The sequence below is a fragment of the Salvia splendens genome, chromosome 3 (assembly GCF_004379255.2).
Source record: "Salvia splendens isolate huo1 chromosome 3, SspV2, whole genome shotgun sequence".
Taxonomy (NCBI): Eukaryota; Viridiplantae; Streptophyta; class Magnoliopsida; order Lamiales; family Lamiaceae; genus Salvia; species Salvia splendens.
In genome coordinates this window covers 22,097,872-22,115,088 of record NC_056034.1, presented here as the reverse complement: position 1 = coordinate 22,115,088, position 17,217 = coordinate 22,097,872, and the positions used below count along the sequence as shown (strand labels likewise).

At 33.0% G+C, this 17,217-nt stretch overlaps 1 protein-coding gene and 1 long non-coding RNA gene across 2 annotated transcripts; both read right to left on the bottom strand.

The window, feature by feature from the left end:
- Window positions 1-2,324: 2,324 nt before the first annotated feature.
- LOC121793870 (probable 2-oxoglutarate-dependent dioxygenase SLC1) lies at window positions 2,325-4,195 on the bottom strand. The gene is made up of 5 exons (XM_042191896.1): window positions 4,133-4,195; window positions 3,756-4,041; window positions 3,404-3,651; window positions 3,008-3,326; window positions 2,325-2,744 (listed from the first exon to the last, which is right to left on the bottom strand). The coding sequence occupies exons 2-5, from the start codon at window positions 4,023-4,025 to the stop codon at window positions 2,493-2,495; spliced, it is 1,089 nt and encodes a 362-aa protein (XP_042047830.1). The 5' UTR covers window positions 4,026-4,041; window positions 4,133-4,195; the 3' UTR covers window positions 2,325-2,492.
- Window positions 4,196-13,352: 9,157 nt separating this feature from the next.
- Window positions 13,353-14,820, bottom strand: LOC121796454. The gene is made up of 3 exons (XR_006049767.1): window positions 14,736-14,820; window positions 14,370-14,425; window positions 13,353-13,370 (listed from the first exon to the last, which is right to left on the bottom strand). It is a non-coding gene; the product is annotated as an uncharacterized LOC121796454 (long non-coding RNA).
- Between the last annotated feature and the right edge of the window lie 2,397 nt (window positions 14,821-17,217).

The window sequence follows — 17,217 nt, the reverse complement described above, 5'->3', positions numbered from 1 at the left end:
GGCTCACGTAGAATATAAATTGCTTTATTCAACTGGGCTCAAATAAATGGCTACCTCAATAAAATAGTTGGTAAAGAGAAATAAAATAAAATAAAATAAAATAAAATAAAATGAAATGATTGTTGTTTGATCTGGACATTACCATTTTCATTAGACAAGTCCAAATACAAAAGAAATTCCTTTTGCTCAACCATAACCATCCAATACTCACCTTGTTCTTCGTTCCAATCGTATCTCTCACGTTGGCCGCACAATCAAATATTTAAATGAAAAAAATGCATTTGAATCTTGATTAATAACTCCATTAACTCACGAAAAGAACAAAGGGAAAAAAATTTCCTTTAAACTTTTTGACGTCCTTTCAAAAGCAATGAAATGAAAAGATAGTAAAAAGTCGGGATGTTACATATTTGGTGGGATAGAGGGAATACAAGATTAGGTATATAAGATTAAGTTGTGTAATTCAATTTCATGAAAAAAAATAATACTCTCTCCGTCCCTAAAAAGTTTGAACTATATATTTTCTTATTAGTCCATCCCTGAAAAGTATAAACTTTCTAATTTCGGAATAGTTAAATAACATATTACCATTACATATCATTTTATTTACAACTTATACTATTACATTACACTACTAATGATGTGGAGCTCATTCTTCACCAATACTACTTACACTGTCGTTTCTCTTTCTCTCTTACTTTACCAATTATACATTAAAACTCATGTAAAACCAAATGTTCATACTTTTCAGAAACGGAAGAGTATATATTTATCCATAGATATAATTTTGAAAACCGAACAGTCCCTTAGAAAAAACAAAATCAAAATTAGTGATTATGATTTCTAGCATATACAGGTGCATAATTTTGAAATCATATACTCCATATGTCCGCTATTACATATCACTAGTTTCATTTTCGTTCCGTTCGCAATATTTGTCATACTTACTTTTTACTATTTTGGTAATGGACCCTACATTTCACTAACTCGTTCTACTCATATTTTATTATAAAGCTAATATTCCCACCGTCCCTGAAAAGTATAAACTATTTTCTTATTAGTTCGTCCCTGAAAAGTAATATGAACTTTTTACAAGTTAAACATTACATTATTCGTATACATCATTTTATTTACAATCTATACCATTACACTACACTATATAATTTTATTTATCACTCTCCACTATTTATACTACCATTATCTCTCTCTTTATTAATTATATATTCAAATTTGTGCTGAACCAAATGTTCATAGGAACGAATGGAGTATTTAAAAATAAGACTCATATTCTGCTAATTTTTTTATTATGTTTCTTAAAATTTATGTCGGGTTAAAATGTGACATTTAATGGCGGACGAAGGAAGTATTACTCATTTAAGTTATTCATTGAAGAGTAGTTGAAAACACCATGGCTCCACATCATCAAGACTAATATACTATTCTGACTTTCCAAGTCAAGAGTCAATAAGTTTCACTAAACCACTAGATTGACGGAGTTACAAGTCTTGACTCAGCCGCCGTCTGTTATACGTTAATTGGCTGTTCAGACTTGAATTAGAAAATTTTTTGTTAGCTACTTTAATTAACTTGTCCATTCGCCTAACGTGTTATTCTTCTGCCCGCTAAGAGGAGTCTCGATTTTCTATTTTGCTCAGTCCACTTTTTCTATTTTGCTCAGTCCACAAAGTGGAGTCATAGTTTATTTTTATTATAAATGATAATAGGTCTTACATTTCACTAACTCTTTATACTTACATTTCATTTAAAACTAATATATACTAGTATGACTAATATACCACTAACTTTTTTTCTTATCCACTTTTCTTAACATTTTTTTTAAACCAGAGAGAAATAAATGAGATTACTATTCTCGGAGTGAGGGAGTATTAAATAATTTTAGTTTTAAATAATTTTTCTATAAATATCCTTTGTCCTACTAATTTTGCATAACAACTTTTAAATCTTCCTATATATTATTGAACTATTAATTTGTTCTTATTTTGCAATTAAACAATTGATTTACATTAATTTTACGATCAACCGACATTTCAACACTGATATAGTTCAATAACTTACATGCATCATGCATGGCCTGTTCGGACAATAATTAAAACAACTGTCACATTTTAGACAGTAAACGATATCATATTTTACCAAATTAAATAATTCCATTCACTAATTGTTTTTTATGTTCATACTGTATCCAACAGTGTCCCGTTTCAGTTGTCTAAATTGTCGATTAACTATGTTCATACTGTATATAGCAACTAGAAGACACAAACATATATAGAAGTTCATATAGCATAAAATAGACAAATATGCGATGAATATAGTACATTTTTTATCTCATAATTACAGAATCAATATGTGGATACATAGTCTAGCCTTGTAGTAGTAATATTTGAATTGCGTCAACTATTGCGCGCTTAAGAAACAATAATTTGTAGATATAAATGATGCTACAAAAGTGAAAAGCAAAGAAGGTGCATATCCTAGTTTAAAACAACGGTCCTGGTGTGGAGGAAATTCTTGTTTTTGGAGTCAGAAGATTTGATGAAGTCTAGGAAAGTAGCAAAATCGGTGTCTTTATAGCGCCTAGGATTGGTCGGAGTAATGAGGCAGGCTGCCGGCCTCACCGTCGAGGTGAAGGGGAAACTCAGCAATGAAGCCACTGAAATCCTGCAGTTTGTCGAATTCACCAACACTCTATGCAACACGCTCTTGTACCGCCCATTGCTGAATATCTGCATATATCATAGCCAACAAATTTGTAGGAGTAAATGATTGTACGTGGATTTAGAGTATATATATACGGTCATGTTAAGTTTAAGTTGCTAACAATCTTAAATTGCTAACGGCTAGCAATGTCAACAGCCTATGTTATATAGATATTAATAAAACAAAACATAGGCTGTTGACATAGTTAGCAGTTAACAAATAGTTAGCAACTGATGAGAGATCCCTATATTATATGTATGGGACATGTACAAGCACCATATATACATACCTCGAGGTGGTCGCCGACATTGACAACGAAGGATCCGGGGATGGGACGAACGGTGAGCCAACGATGCTTATGTAGAATCTGCAAGCCATCGACGTCATCCTGGAGTAGGAGGGTGAGAAACCCGTAGTCGGAGTGAGGTGGCATTCCAACTGTTAAATCAGGCTGTGGGCAAGGCGGGTAGCAGTTCACCACCATTAGTTGGCTTCCATCTTTCATAATTGATTCCTCTCTCTGGTTCAGCCCTAGGCTCTCTACAATTGCCTCCACCAACACCATATACAATGCTCTTGTTTCTTCCGCATAATTTTCCGCTGACTCCCTATTTACATCATATATAGATACCTCGAATCAAACATGTACATAAAACAAACAACTAATTATATAGTAGTTAAATACCTCAAGTCGATTGGGGAAGATGGCCAATGAGGGAGGAGCTCGGGCAGCGGGTGACAAACAAGCTTCAGAAAATCCCTCCAGCAAAATACGCCATCGCGGTTCTGATTGAAGCTGGTGCCGTAGCGCACCGGCGCGTTCATATCAGCTGTCATGTACTTCTCCCTCTCCGACAACGGCATCTCGAAGAATCTCTTGCCCACATTCACCATCCTCTCCGTCACCTCCTCCGCAATTCCATGATTCACAAGCTAATATATATATGTATATATATGCACTCACGAAATTAAGTTTTTTCAATTTCCATTATTTAAAATAAAGGAATATACAGAGAGGGGGGAAATTTATAAGGCACCTGAAAAAAGCCAAAGTGTTCGCAGGCGTGGGCGAGGGATTCAAGGGCGTGGCGGCGGTTGGGGCCTTGCAAGTGAGCAAAATCGATAACGGGAAGGTGAATATCAACGAGGTCAGCCTCAGGGCTTGATACATTCGGACGCTCGGAAGCTGGAAGCACGTACTTGAGTGGAACATGCTCGATTCCGTTCTCGTACATGGTTTTGACTCCCTTCTCATACAAATTTTCCGATGAGTTTGCCGCCGTCGATATTTCCATTGCTGGAGACATTAATTTACTCAATTTTCTGTTTGTCAACACATTAATTAAAAGTGTTAATGAGTAGATTTTGAGAGTGATGGAGATGAATATATATATATATATATATATGTTCTCACCTGAATATAAAAGTCTCACGTGAAGGATATCAGAAGGGAGAGTTGTAATGAAATGGAATGGTGGAAATCATGGAGAAGGGAAGGGTTTTTATATCACAAGTGGATAAATAAGATAAAAAAAAAACTGAAATGGTAGCTAGTTTTGGGAGCTACTGGTTTCCATGCAAATGCAATGATCAAAAACAGTTGACAATTATTGCATGACCCACTTGTTCATATATATCATATAAATATATACATCATCGGGCCCATTTGCTTCCACTGTATTTCTAGCCATTTCAACTCTATTTTATACTTCCTCCGTCCCAATAAATATGCAACATTTGAGTTTCGACACGAGATTTTATGCAGTTTTGTTTTGTGAGTCAATGAAGATAGAGTAAAGTAAGAGAGAAGAAAAAGTAGTGATATTGTTGTTTTCATTTTAGGAAACGCTTCATTTTTATTGGGACAACCCAAAAAGAAAAATGTTTCATTTCTAATGGGACAGAAGGAGTATAATTTGTTCCAATGTTAGATAAATTTTAAAGGATAATTTCCATTAGAATCGCAATTATTCGTTGGTTTCTAGCCAGTGTTATAACTTTTAGATTTTATTGCAACTATACTATTATGGTCAAAATCAAAACTAATAGTATGAAAAAACTGAAATCTGATATGCGTTTTCGGTACATCATCGTCTTTAATTAACAGTCAAAATATAATGATATCGTTTTGTCAAAAACGTCATTTTATTTTTATATCATATTTGAATTTGTCATAGTATTAGTTTTAGTTTGAGCACTGTACGACAATTGAGAAAAAATAAAAAGTTATAGTTTTATATTTTGTTTTTAAAAGTTATTACTATATTGATAAGAAATCAACAAAAAAATTATGATTTAAATGATAAATATTCTAAATTTTAATTGTGAGATTCGTATATCCTAATTAAAGTGATTGTGCCAATATGATCTAAGGTATAAAAATGTATACTCCCTTCCAATAAACATTGACATTCTTTCAATTTCATAAAAATAATTATTTTCTATTTTTGACTATTTTTTCTCTCTAATGAGATGATACTATTTCTCCACTAACGTGAATTGGCAGAACTTTAAGATTTTATGTTTGCATGGTTCTCATCGATAAGGACTTCCAAACCAAATTAGAGAGAGGGAATTAGAGAGACTTCCAAACCAAATTTCCGCTAGTATTCGTTTCGAAGTAATTATTGGAGGCAATTCTTATCCCCGACTAGAAATTAAGTAAAACACCGCAAATATGTCATTTACGTTAACATTGCATCGATCATATATGTAGTTACAGTGCATAAGATGTCACATACCTACGATATTTTTCTATGGAGTATTATTCTCCATGTCACCTAAAAATCAATCAAGACATTGAAGGAGAAAGAGTAATAGAGAAACATGATAAAATAGAGGAATGCTAACACAAAGAAATATAGTCTGTGTTAGCTAGTAGACAGTGAAACTCATATAATTAATAATGTTATGCGTAATAAAAACTCTCCAAAATATAAGTAGAATAATTTTTGTGGGATAGCTTAAAATGACAAAAAGAACTAATTCTGGGGACGGAGAGAGCTATATAGTGCTTTATATTATCATCATATTCATATTAAAATAATAATGTAATTAATATTTGTGCTAATTCATGTAGCATTACATTACTATCCTCACCGGCGGATCCAGGGGGGGGCAGGAGGGGGCGACCGCCCCTTCCCGGCCGTCCGGAGAGCCTAAATATCCCTTATAATCGAGCCGGAAATAGCAAAAATCGCCCCCTCCGTGCATAGAAAAATATGAGTTTTCAATGAATGTTGAATTATAGTTAGTAGCCTAATGGTTATATTGTTGGATTTTTAACCAAGAGGTCCATGGATCAAACCTTAATAAGACCATTTTTTTATTCTTTTAACCTCTCTTTATTTTATCAATTCATTTCATTACCAAATTAAACCATTTAATTACTTTATGAATCTATAGTCTTATTAGTTTACACATATTATTTTGTTATACTATTAATTTTTTAGTTAAAAAATACTTATTTTATGTAATTTTTATTGCTTCTTATTACTTTTATATCAAAATAAATATTTAAAATATTTATGGAGTTTAAATATTTGCTATTTAATGTAGTAGTATTTCTTTTTATTTTTTTATTTTTAATTAATATATTATTTAATTTTATTCTTAAAAATTATATTATTTTTTAATATTTAATTTCGCCCCCTCCATATTCAGGTTCTGGATCCGCCACTGACTATCCTTATGGTCACGTCAACGTGTGACTGTCTACCAGGGACAGATCTATAATATGATGAGAAGGAGCAAATGCCCCACCTCATTTTTCTATAACCATGTAAATATATATACTATTATAAAACCTAAATATATACATATTCACCTAATTTGCCCCCCTAATTTAGAAAAAAATAATTTTTACTTGTCCCTCTCCTGACATACGCGTAGACTTACCATCATCTAAAATAATATACTATGTTATTTTAATGTATATATATATATATATTATTTTATATTTATTTATTTGTTTGTATGTTAATATTTTTGCCCCTACTAGTATAATTTTCTGGCTCCGTGCCTGCTGTCTACTACTAACTCATTTCAGGTCTCGATTTATAAAAATGAAGAAGAAGACTTAAGAAAATATTGGGAGAATTAATTATCGATCGCATGCAACGGTCTAGGCAGGTTTGGTGTGCCGTTGTTTCGTAGCAAGGTCTATTTCAATTTGACGCAGTCGTCTCTTTACACTGTGTAAACCCATTATTTTATTGAAAGTCAATAATGGCGTGACAATTCTATCAACCAATCAGGTCACTCATTTCTACATTATACTACTACTAAAATATTAAAGTCCATTACTAGATTTATGTTAAAAAAATAATGAGAAAATATCAAGAATATATTCAAATGGAATGATTCTTAACTAAATTGTTGATGGGAGAGAGGCAGTCCCAATTAAGATTTAAGTATGAAAATTAAAATCAGACATACACTAGTACTATGTGTTTGACATTAGAAACATTGAATCGTGAGTTTTGGGCAAACATTAAAGTGAAACGTATACATTTTCATTCGTTTGTTTTCTCTCTCTCATAGTCATCCCCATGTATTGTTCTTTTGTGATTGCTAAAATTGAAAATGAAACTTGCGATGCTAAATTTTCTTTGCGTGCTTGGATTTATGAATGTGTACACGCTGCCATAAATTTCATAAATTTCGTTTCATGATGTGTTTGTTTCTGGGAATTACTTAGTCCGGCCTTCGACCTACACCAAAATTCCAAAATTAAATAGATCAATCAATATGAAATGGAAAAAAGGAACCTTAGATGTTTTTTTTCCAAAATATATGTACAAACTACTCCCTCCGTTCCATAGTAATGGATTCATTTTTCCATTTCAGGACATTCCATCATAGTAGAGTCATTTATCTATTTAGCAAAAAGTAACATTTTTTCCTTCATTGACTTTATTCTCTCTACTTTTCTCTCTTTCCTAATTTATTATCTCTTCACTTAATTATTTAATATCTTTTTCTTAATATCCGTGCAAAAAAAGTGACTCTACTGCTATGAAACGGATGAAGTACAAAGTATCATAAAATCAATCAATATATATATATATATATATATATATATATATATATATAGAGAGAGGATAGTGATCAAGATATAACTAATCTTAAGTGTATAACTAGAGAACAAATCTCAGCCACACATCTTAATAGAACAAATATTAGTTATTTTAATTATAAAAAATATGCCAAGGGTATTTTTGGAAATTATATTATCAAATTTAAATCTGCGATCAATTATGTGGTTTCCTTTCTTTCTCTGTCTAGTTGAGCTATTGGTTTCCTTACAGTGTAGAATTTGAATTATTTTTGGTTCGGTTTGTGAAATTAAGCATTGAGATGTTGAATTGATTGTGTTTTGAGCTGAGAATTTACTGATTCAGCTCAATATGTGGTTTATGCAGTTGACGAGAGTTTTAGTTTGAATTGATTTTGATGGCGTTGTGTGCGGGAGTATGCTCGAGGTCGTATTTCGATTTTGCTGATGTGCCATTTTTGAGAAGTGGTAATTTGTCGAAAAGACGTGTTTTTGCCTGTGGTTTTGAGAGATAATAAGAGCCTCCAGAAGCAGAGGTTGAAAATTGGATGCTTTGCTTCGAGAGGAAATATGACGCCTGAATTAGAATCTGAACAGAATGATAGTGTGAGTAGCTCCAAGGACGATAATGGCGATTTTAGCCATGTGATAAAGTTCAAGATGTCAGATTCAAGATTCACGATCGAGTTAGTATTGGCCTTGGAAATATATTACTATTAGCATAATTTTACTTCATTGTTGTTAACAAAACACATCACTATTAGCATAATTTTACTTCACTATTGTTAACAAAACACATCACTCTTACTCAGATTTTACTTCACTCTTGTTCACAAAACACATCACTCTTACTCAGATTTTACTTCACTCTTGTTCACAAAACACATCAATTTTACTCAGATTTTACTTCACTCTTATTCACAAAACACATCACTCTTACTCAGATTTTACTTCACTCTTGTTCACAAAACACATCACTCTTACTCAGATTTACTTTACCCTTGTTCACAAAACACATCACTCTTACTCAGATTTTACTTCACTCTTGTTTACAAAACACTTCACTCTTAGCATGATTTTACTTCACTCTTGTTTAAAAAACACATCACTCTTAGCATGATTTTACTTCACTCTTGTTTACAAAACACTTCACTCTTAGCATGATTTTACTTCACTCTTGTATACAAAACACTTCACTCTTATCATGATTTTACTTCACTCTTGTTTACAAAACACTTCACTCTTAGCGTGATTTTACTTCACTCTTGTTTACAAAACACGAGTCACTAAATTAATTTCATCAAGAAACTAAAATTAAAAATACCTTCTCTATAATTATTTCCATTTCCCCCACCAGATTTACATCTTTTTGCTTTAAATCTTCAAACTAACAAAAATAAAAAAAATCAAAACCAGGGTAGATGAAAAGTGAGCTTCAATTCCCTCTATATTTAAATCCTTTTACACTGCATTCTACAGCAGCTTAAAATAGCTATGGCAAAGAATTTGAAGCTCAGAATTTGCAGAGCCATCGCCACCACTCTGCAGTCCTGCCGCTCCAAACATCCTTCTTATCTCCCAACAGATCCTATCCCTTCACTCTCACACCCCTTCGAATTCCCCCAACTTCACGCCGCCAACCACCCGCCGCAATTCAATTGCCAAAATGAAAAAAATGGCACGCCGTCGCCGAAATCCCCGCGGTAGGGCTTCTTCTCCGCCGCCTACTTCCGCTTGCTCGGATTCTCGGAGCTCAACGAAGAACGCGGGTTCGTTCTCAAAGAATTGAATTTGTGAATTTGCCAATGATGTAATTTTGGCTGCAATGACAATTATACCCTGCCTTGTTATTGTGGAGTAAATTTGTGATTGGTGGAATTAATTTATCCTTAAACTCTAAAATTACATGTATTAATACTAGCCCTTGATTTTCTTGATCATGTGGCTGTGATTTGTTCTCTAGTTATAGGTTTAAGGGGCTTTAGCCATAGATCACTACCCTATATATATATATATATATATATATATAGGGATGTATTCATTTCCTTTTTGCATATTTTCTCCTTTTTCCTTCTTGATCTCAGCCGTTGATTTCCTACATCCTATGGCCTAAATTACTGGTTTTAATCATTAAATTTAATTATATTAAAAACCAAAAAGGGCAAATTTGGTAATGAATACAATCGTTGGTTATGGAAACTCCCTAAATTTACTCCGTTGAAGATCTTCACGGTTATTGCTTCTGTTCTCACGCTCCAGACATGATTCTCTCTCTACTCCCTCTCTGCAATTGAATTCACGTTCTTCCTCTCCCTACGCTCCACACGCTCCGACAACCAACAAAGAGAGAGAGGATTCAATTAATCAAGGATGATGAGGTGCTCTTGCGACTACTGGTACATCTTCCTCGTCGCCGCCGTGACGTTCATCTACATCCAGGTTTAACCCTAGACGTGATTCTCTCCCTACTCCCTGTCTGCAATTTTTCCTTCGTCGCTCAGTCACACGTTGCCAGCGTTCTCCGTTGACGCCTCCTCAGTATTACAATCTTGTGTTGTCGGCGTTGTAGCGATCGTTGTTCTCTCAATAATGGAATAAGGTAATTCAGTGTTGTCTTCCTTTGTTTATGTATCAGTTGGTTTTGTTAATACCAATTCACATCAGTCCGAGTATTCGCTCGTTGTAAAGCAAGTAATTCGTGTATTGTGTTGTCGTGTTAAAACCAATACGAATAATGCACCAAATGGAAATGACTAATGCATGTTATTGACTATATAATGCACAATATGTGAAATGCAATGTATACGAATAAGATGTGCCGTGTTTAGATGATATTGGCACACGTTTCTTATTTCCCCTAAGGGTTTAATAAATGTAGGGGCTAGGGTATAGTACGTACACATTAAGATGTGCCGTGTTTCGATGTTTGGCACACGTTTCTTGTTTCCCCTAAGGGTTTAATAAGTGTAGGGGCCAGGGTATAGTATAGTATGTACACGTTAATAACAACGTATAAAATTGATATGAATAATGCACCTAATGTTAACGACTAATGCATATTATTTAGTGCATAATGAACAACATGTGAACTGCGATGTATACGAATAAGATGTGACGTGTTTCGTAAAGCAAGTAATTCATTTATTGTGTTGTCGTGTTAAAACCAATACAAATAATGCACCAAATTTAAACGACTAATGCATGTTATTGACTATATAATGCTCAATATGTGAACTACAATGTATACGAATAAGATGTGTCGTGTTTTGATGTTTGGCACACGTTTCTTGTTTCTCCTAAGGGTTTAATAAGTGTAGGGGCTAGGGTATAGTACGTACACATTAAGATGTGTCGTGTTTCGATATTTGACACACGTTTCTTGTTTCCCCTGAAGGTTTAATAAGTGTAGGAGCTAGGGTATAGTATAGTACGTACACATTAATAACAACGTATAAACCGATACGAATAATGCACCGAATGTGAACGACTAATGCATATTATTGACTATATAATGAACAATATGTGAACTGCGATGTATACGAATAAGATGTGCAGTGTTTCGATGACATTGGCATACGTTTGTTGTTTCCCCTAAGGGTTTAATAAGTCTAGGGGCTAGGGTATAGTACGTACACATTAAGATGTGTCGTGTTTCGATGTTTGGCACACGTTTTTTGTTTCCCCCAAGGGTTTACTAAGTGTAGGAGCTAGGATATAGTACTTACACATTAATAACAACGTATAGTTCGGTACGTATAATGCACCGAATGGTAACTATTAATGCATATTATTGACTATATAATGCACAATAAGTGAACTGCAATGTATACGAATAAGATGTGTCTTGTTTCGATGTTTGGCACACGTTCTTATCTCCCCTAAGGGTTTAATAAGCCTAGGGGCTAGGGTATAGTACGTACACAATAAAAACAACGTTTAAAAATAGCACGTGTTTGAGTTATACATAATTAACGTATTACGTAATGTACATATTATAAAAGTTGTTGTTAGGTGCATTAAGTGTCAGAACATGATTAGTTTTCGCTATTGATTTTTTGTTCTGGTATTTAAATTTTGATGTATCAGTTCATTGCCTGCAGCCTGCTTATTATAACCTCGGTGTCGTCTATTCCGAAATGATGCAATATGACACAACCCTTGATTGCTACGAGAAAGCTGCAATAGAGCGACCTATGTATGCTGAAGCATATTGCACCATGGGTGTTATCTACAAAAATCGTGGGGATCTGGAGTCAGCAATTGCCTATGTATGACACGGCCCTTCCTTTGTTTATGTATGACACAGCTCTTCCTTTGTTTATTAAGTTGCGAAAAAGTATGAATAAGATTTGACTAATGGATATATTTGACTATATAATGGATATATTTGACTATATAATGATCAAAATCTGAACTGCAATGCATACAAATAAGATTTACCGTATTTCGTTGTTTGGCACACGGTTCTTATTTTCCCCAAGGGTTTAATAAGATTAGGGGCTAGGTTATAGTACGTACACATTAATTACAAATTGTAAAACAATTCGAATAATGCACCAAATTGAAGCAAGTAATGCATATTATTGACTTTATAATGCAAATTATGTGAACTGCAATGCATACGAATAAAATGTACCGTAATACGATGTTTGACACACGGTTTTTGTTTCCCCCCAGGATTTAATAAGACTAGGGGATAGGGTATAGTACGTACATATAGCAACTTCTTGTGTGTTGCACTAGGTCATGTTTTTGTTTTTGTTATTGGAACTTTATATCTATCATAATGCAATGTTTGGTTTTTAATTAAAGAAGTCAACTTTGTTTCAGGTGTGTTCTGATGAATTATTTTGTTTGTTCCAATTTTTTTTCCTAGGTCATAATGCAACGTTTTAGTAAAATAATGCACAAAAATGTCTATTGCAGAATTGATATCCGATTTTAATATTCCATGGACCCCTGAATTCTGGCGAAACGGTTAAATTAAAAAATTCACTTATTGGAATAAATAATGCAGCCCGTTGATATGTCTTATTCAATACAAAATTTTAATTAATGATAATTTCTTGGTAAATAATGCAACGTTTTAATCAAATAATGCACTAATTTATCTAATGTTGAATTTATATCCAGTTGAAATAAACCATGCACCCCTGAATTCTGTTGCAACGTTTATATCCACTTTAAATTTACCATGCATACTTCTTATAATGCATAATTAACTATAAATAATGACGATATAATTACACATAAAGCTCAGACTTTGCATATACACAATTATTATCGTAACAAACACTATATTGCAAATAATGACAGTCGATAAAGGAGTAATGCACAGATTGTAAAACACAATGCACAATCTTTAATGCTGAATACAGACAATTTACGCAGTCTCAAAAGCATTAGCTAATATCCAAACGCACTTATTATGTTGCGAAAAAGTACAGTTTTAAATTGAAACATCTATCCGAATATCAGTTTACCCATTAACCAAGATCTCATTATAGCCGAACCAAGACTCACTCCAAACCATAATTCTCGTCAACTGGAATAGCATCGTCAACTGCATCGTCAATGTCTGATCTTAGCCGCTTCTCTGATATGGAACAAACAAAGTAATACATCAAAACAGTATCAATAAATCAGAATACATAATGGTGCTAGCTTTTTACAGATTAATGCATATATCATATGAAATAATGCATAACACAACCTCATAATGCATTAAAAATTACTCAGAATGCATTGTCTAAACACAAAAATGCACATATGTTACACAGAAAATGTATTAAACAATATAAATAATACCACTCATATAATGCACACAATACTAAAAAAAATGCACTATTACTGATTCACAATGCAGTACCCGCACAATATAATAAAAAATTCATACTAACTGGGTAGCTATTACAACATACCCAATACCCTTACTAATGCATAATTTAGTAAACATAATGCATAAATTATGTTCCATAATGCACAGTCTATACTAAAAAAATGCACATATGTACTCATTCATGAGTTTAGTCACTAAAACACACAACACCCTACATATTGCATAATTTACTGCACATAATGAATACCACTCATATAATGCACAATATACTCCAACAAATGTACTACTACAGATTCTCAATGCAGTACCCACACAAATTAATAAACATATTTCATCCTGACTGAGTAAATATTAGTACACACCCAATGCGCTTATTAATGCATAATTTAGTAAACATAATGCATAAATCATGTTCAATAATGCACAGTACAAACTAAAAAAATGCACATATGTACTATTTACTTATTGTAGTCACTAAAACACACAACACCATACATATTGCATACTTTTCTGCACATAATGACGGTTTCTGTATAGACATAATGCACTAATCAAACCATATAATATATAAAAGTAAGCTTCAATGATTTACGTAAATAGTACACGCAAAACCCATAAATTGCATCATATACTGCAGGTTATGTCAATAAATTTCTATATAATGCATTACATATACCAAATAATGCAAGAATACTGACCAATAATATAGTACAGCCAACGAATAATGCATCAGAACTAGGGAAACAATTATGTAACCTTCAGTATGTGTTCGTTGACTCTTGAAGGGTCTGTCTCTCTTCGTCATTGATGCTCTGTAATACACACCAACGAAATTTGTTAAATTCCTTCATCCAAATCGACAAAAAACATAGATATAACTCAATAATCAACCAAATCGTCATTACTGGACAGAATCGACATCACACTGAACACAAAATCGATAATTTCCAGAAACATCTACAAAATCCGTATGGTTTCAATTGGAAATATAGAACATATACCAAATACAACTCAGCAATAAACTAAAAAAATTAAATAATGGACACAACCCTAGATCAAAAGTTTACAATTTCATTTTTTACGGAAAAAAATTGACCCAAAATATTAAATAATGGACAGTACCCTAAATTAAATGCCCCAAAACGAGTCAAGGAGTGTAGATTTGGGTAATATTTTACCACCGGTGGACTTTAATCGCCGGAATCTTGGATCGCTGCTGTCAATTCTTCACCCTCGATGAATGGCTAGGGTTTTAGAGAGTGGAGGGAGTGGGGAGAGTGGAATAGGTTGAGAGAGTAATGAATGAGAGAGGTTGAAGAGATGGATACGTTCAAATCCCTGAAAATTCGCAATTGTCAAAAATATGCCACTTCGAATTTCTCCCATTTACTATATTGCCCCCATAATGCATAAGGTTAGGTTCTATAATGCAACGCGGACTGAGAATTTCAGCATTAATGTGGTCCATTGATTCATAGGATCTAATGGTTAATATTAAGAAGAGAAAAGGAGCTTAGGTATGAAAAGGAGAATAATGCTCCCCTATATATATATATATATATAGGGGTGCATTATTATGATAACCCTAATTTTCGTAATAACCCTATAACTAAATCTGGACCACACATTTTTAAAATCACGTGGTCTAGATTCAAACTTAGATTTACTTCATAAAAAAAAGCGCGGGGGTAAATATGTCATTTCGCTCATGATAAAATTTACGTATCCAAATTCCGCTCATTTAATTTCTGAATTTCGCTCATTTTATCATTTTATCAGTCAGTCAAAAGTATCATTTTATCAACTCAGAGTATCATTCTATCAGGCAAAACTATCATACTATGCAATAAACCTAACATATATCATTTTATCATTCTATCATTTTATCAGTCAGTCAAAAGTATCAATTTATCAACTCAGAGTATCATTCTATCCGGCAAAACTATCATTCTATGAAATAAACCTATCATTTTATCACAAAGTAGTAAACGTATCATTTTATCAACTCAGAGTATCATTTTTATAAGGTTACTGTCATTTTATCCGCTTAGATTATCATTTTATCAGGTAAAAGTATCATTTTATTAAACAAAAATGTCATTTTATGCACCAAAAATACCTATCATTCTATCAGCTGAAAGTATCATTCTACCCGGCAAAACTATCATTCTATCAGCTGAAAGTATCATTCTATCCGGCAAAACTATCATTTTATCATTTTATCATTTTATCAGTCAGTCAAATCAGAGTATCATTCTATCCGCAAAACTATCATTCTATGCAATAAACCTATGATTTTATCATAAAGCAGTAAACGTATCATTTTATCAACTCAGAGTATCATTTTTATAAGGTTACTGTCATTTTATCCGCTTAGATTATCATTTTATCAGGTAAAAGTATCATTTTATTAAACAAAAATGTCATTTTATACACCAAAAATACATATCATTCTATCGGCTGAAAGTATCATTCTACCCGGCAAAACTATCATTCTATCGGCTGAAAGTATCATTCTATCCGGCAAAACTATCATTTTATGCACTAAACCTAACATTTGTAAGCTAAAAGTATCATTTTATCAACTCAGAGTATCATTCTATCCGGAAAAACTATCATTCTATGCAATAAACCTAACATATATCATTTTATCATTTTATCAGTCAGTCAAAAGTATCATTTTATCAACTCAGAGTATCATTCTATCCAGCAAAACTATCATTCTATGCAATAAACCTACCATTTTATCATTTTATTATTTTACGTGATATTTGGCGAAATTCAGAAATTAAATGAGGGAAATGACAGTTTTACTCCCGCGTTTTTTTTATGAAGTAAATCTAAGTTTGAATCTCAACCACAAGATTAGAAAATATGTGTGGTTCAGATTTGGTTATAGGGTTATTACGATATTTAGGGGTATCATTTTATCAGCTCAGAGTATCATTATATCCGGCAAAAGTATCATTTTATCAACTCAGAGTATCATTTTATCGCCAAAAGTATCATTTTATCTACTCAGAGTATCATTCTATCAAGCAAAACTACCATTTTATCAACTCAGACTATCATTTTATCGGCAAAAGTATCATTTTATCAACTCAGAGTATCATTCTATGCGGCAAAACTATCATTTTATGCATTAAACCTGTCACGGCCGCCCATACCAGGGGTATCACAAACGGGTGATCGTGACCGACATGCATGGACAACAGTTTAAAAGAACAACTTAAGACTTAAAGAAGAAAAACAACTTAGTTTAAAGAAGTTTAAGGTCATTTTTTTAAAGACGTAAAGAAACATACTTTTATAAAGGGCACCGGAAAAATTTGACTTAAGAAATACAACTATATATATATAAAAAAAAACTAAGGTAAAACGAACATTTAACTTAAATCTCAGAAAACACCATTTTCAGAAAGACAACGTAAACACTCGTTTAAACCTAACACCGCCATACATGTACAAACACAACACGAAAAGATTAAGGTCTTAAGACATAATTTAAAACATAGCAGCGGAAATAAGGTTCAAAGGGAGAGTCAAGGATCACGCCTATGTATGAAGACACGACGCATCCTAAGGCTAGCTCAACATCCTCCGC

Coding starts and splice junctions, on each gene's coding strand:
- LOC121793870 (XM_042191896.1), bottom strand. CDS start 4,025: ATGTCTCCAGCAATGGAAATATCGACGGCGGCAAACTCATCGGAAAAT. Junction 3,327..3,403: donor TCTTCCCCAATCGACTTGAG/GTATTTAACTAC, acceptor TGATGTAAATAG/GGAGTCAGCGGAAAATTATG. Junction 2,745..3,007: donor ATGTCGGCGACCACCTCGAG/GTATGTATATAT, acceptor TGATATATGCAG/ATATTCAGCAATGGGCGGTA.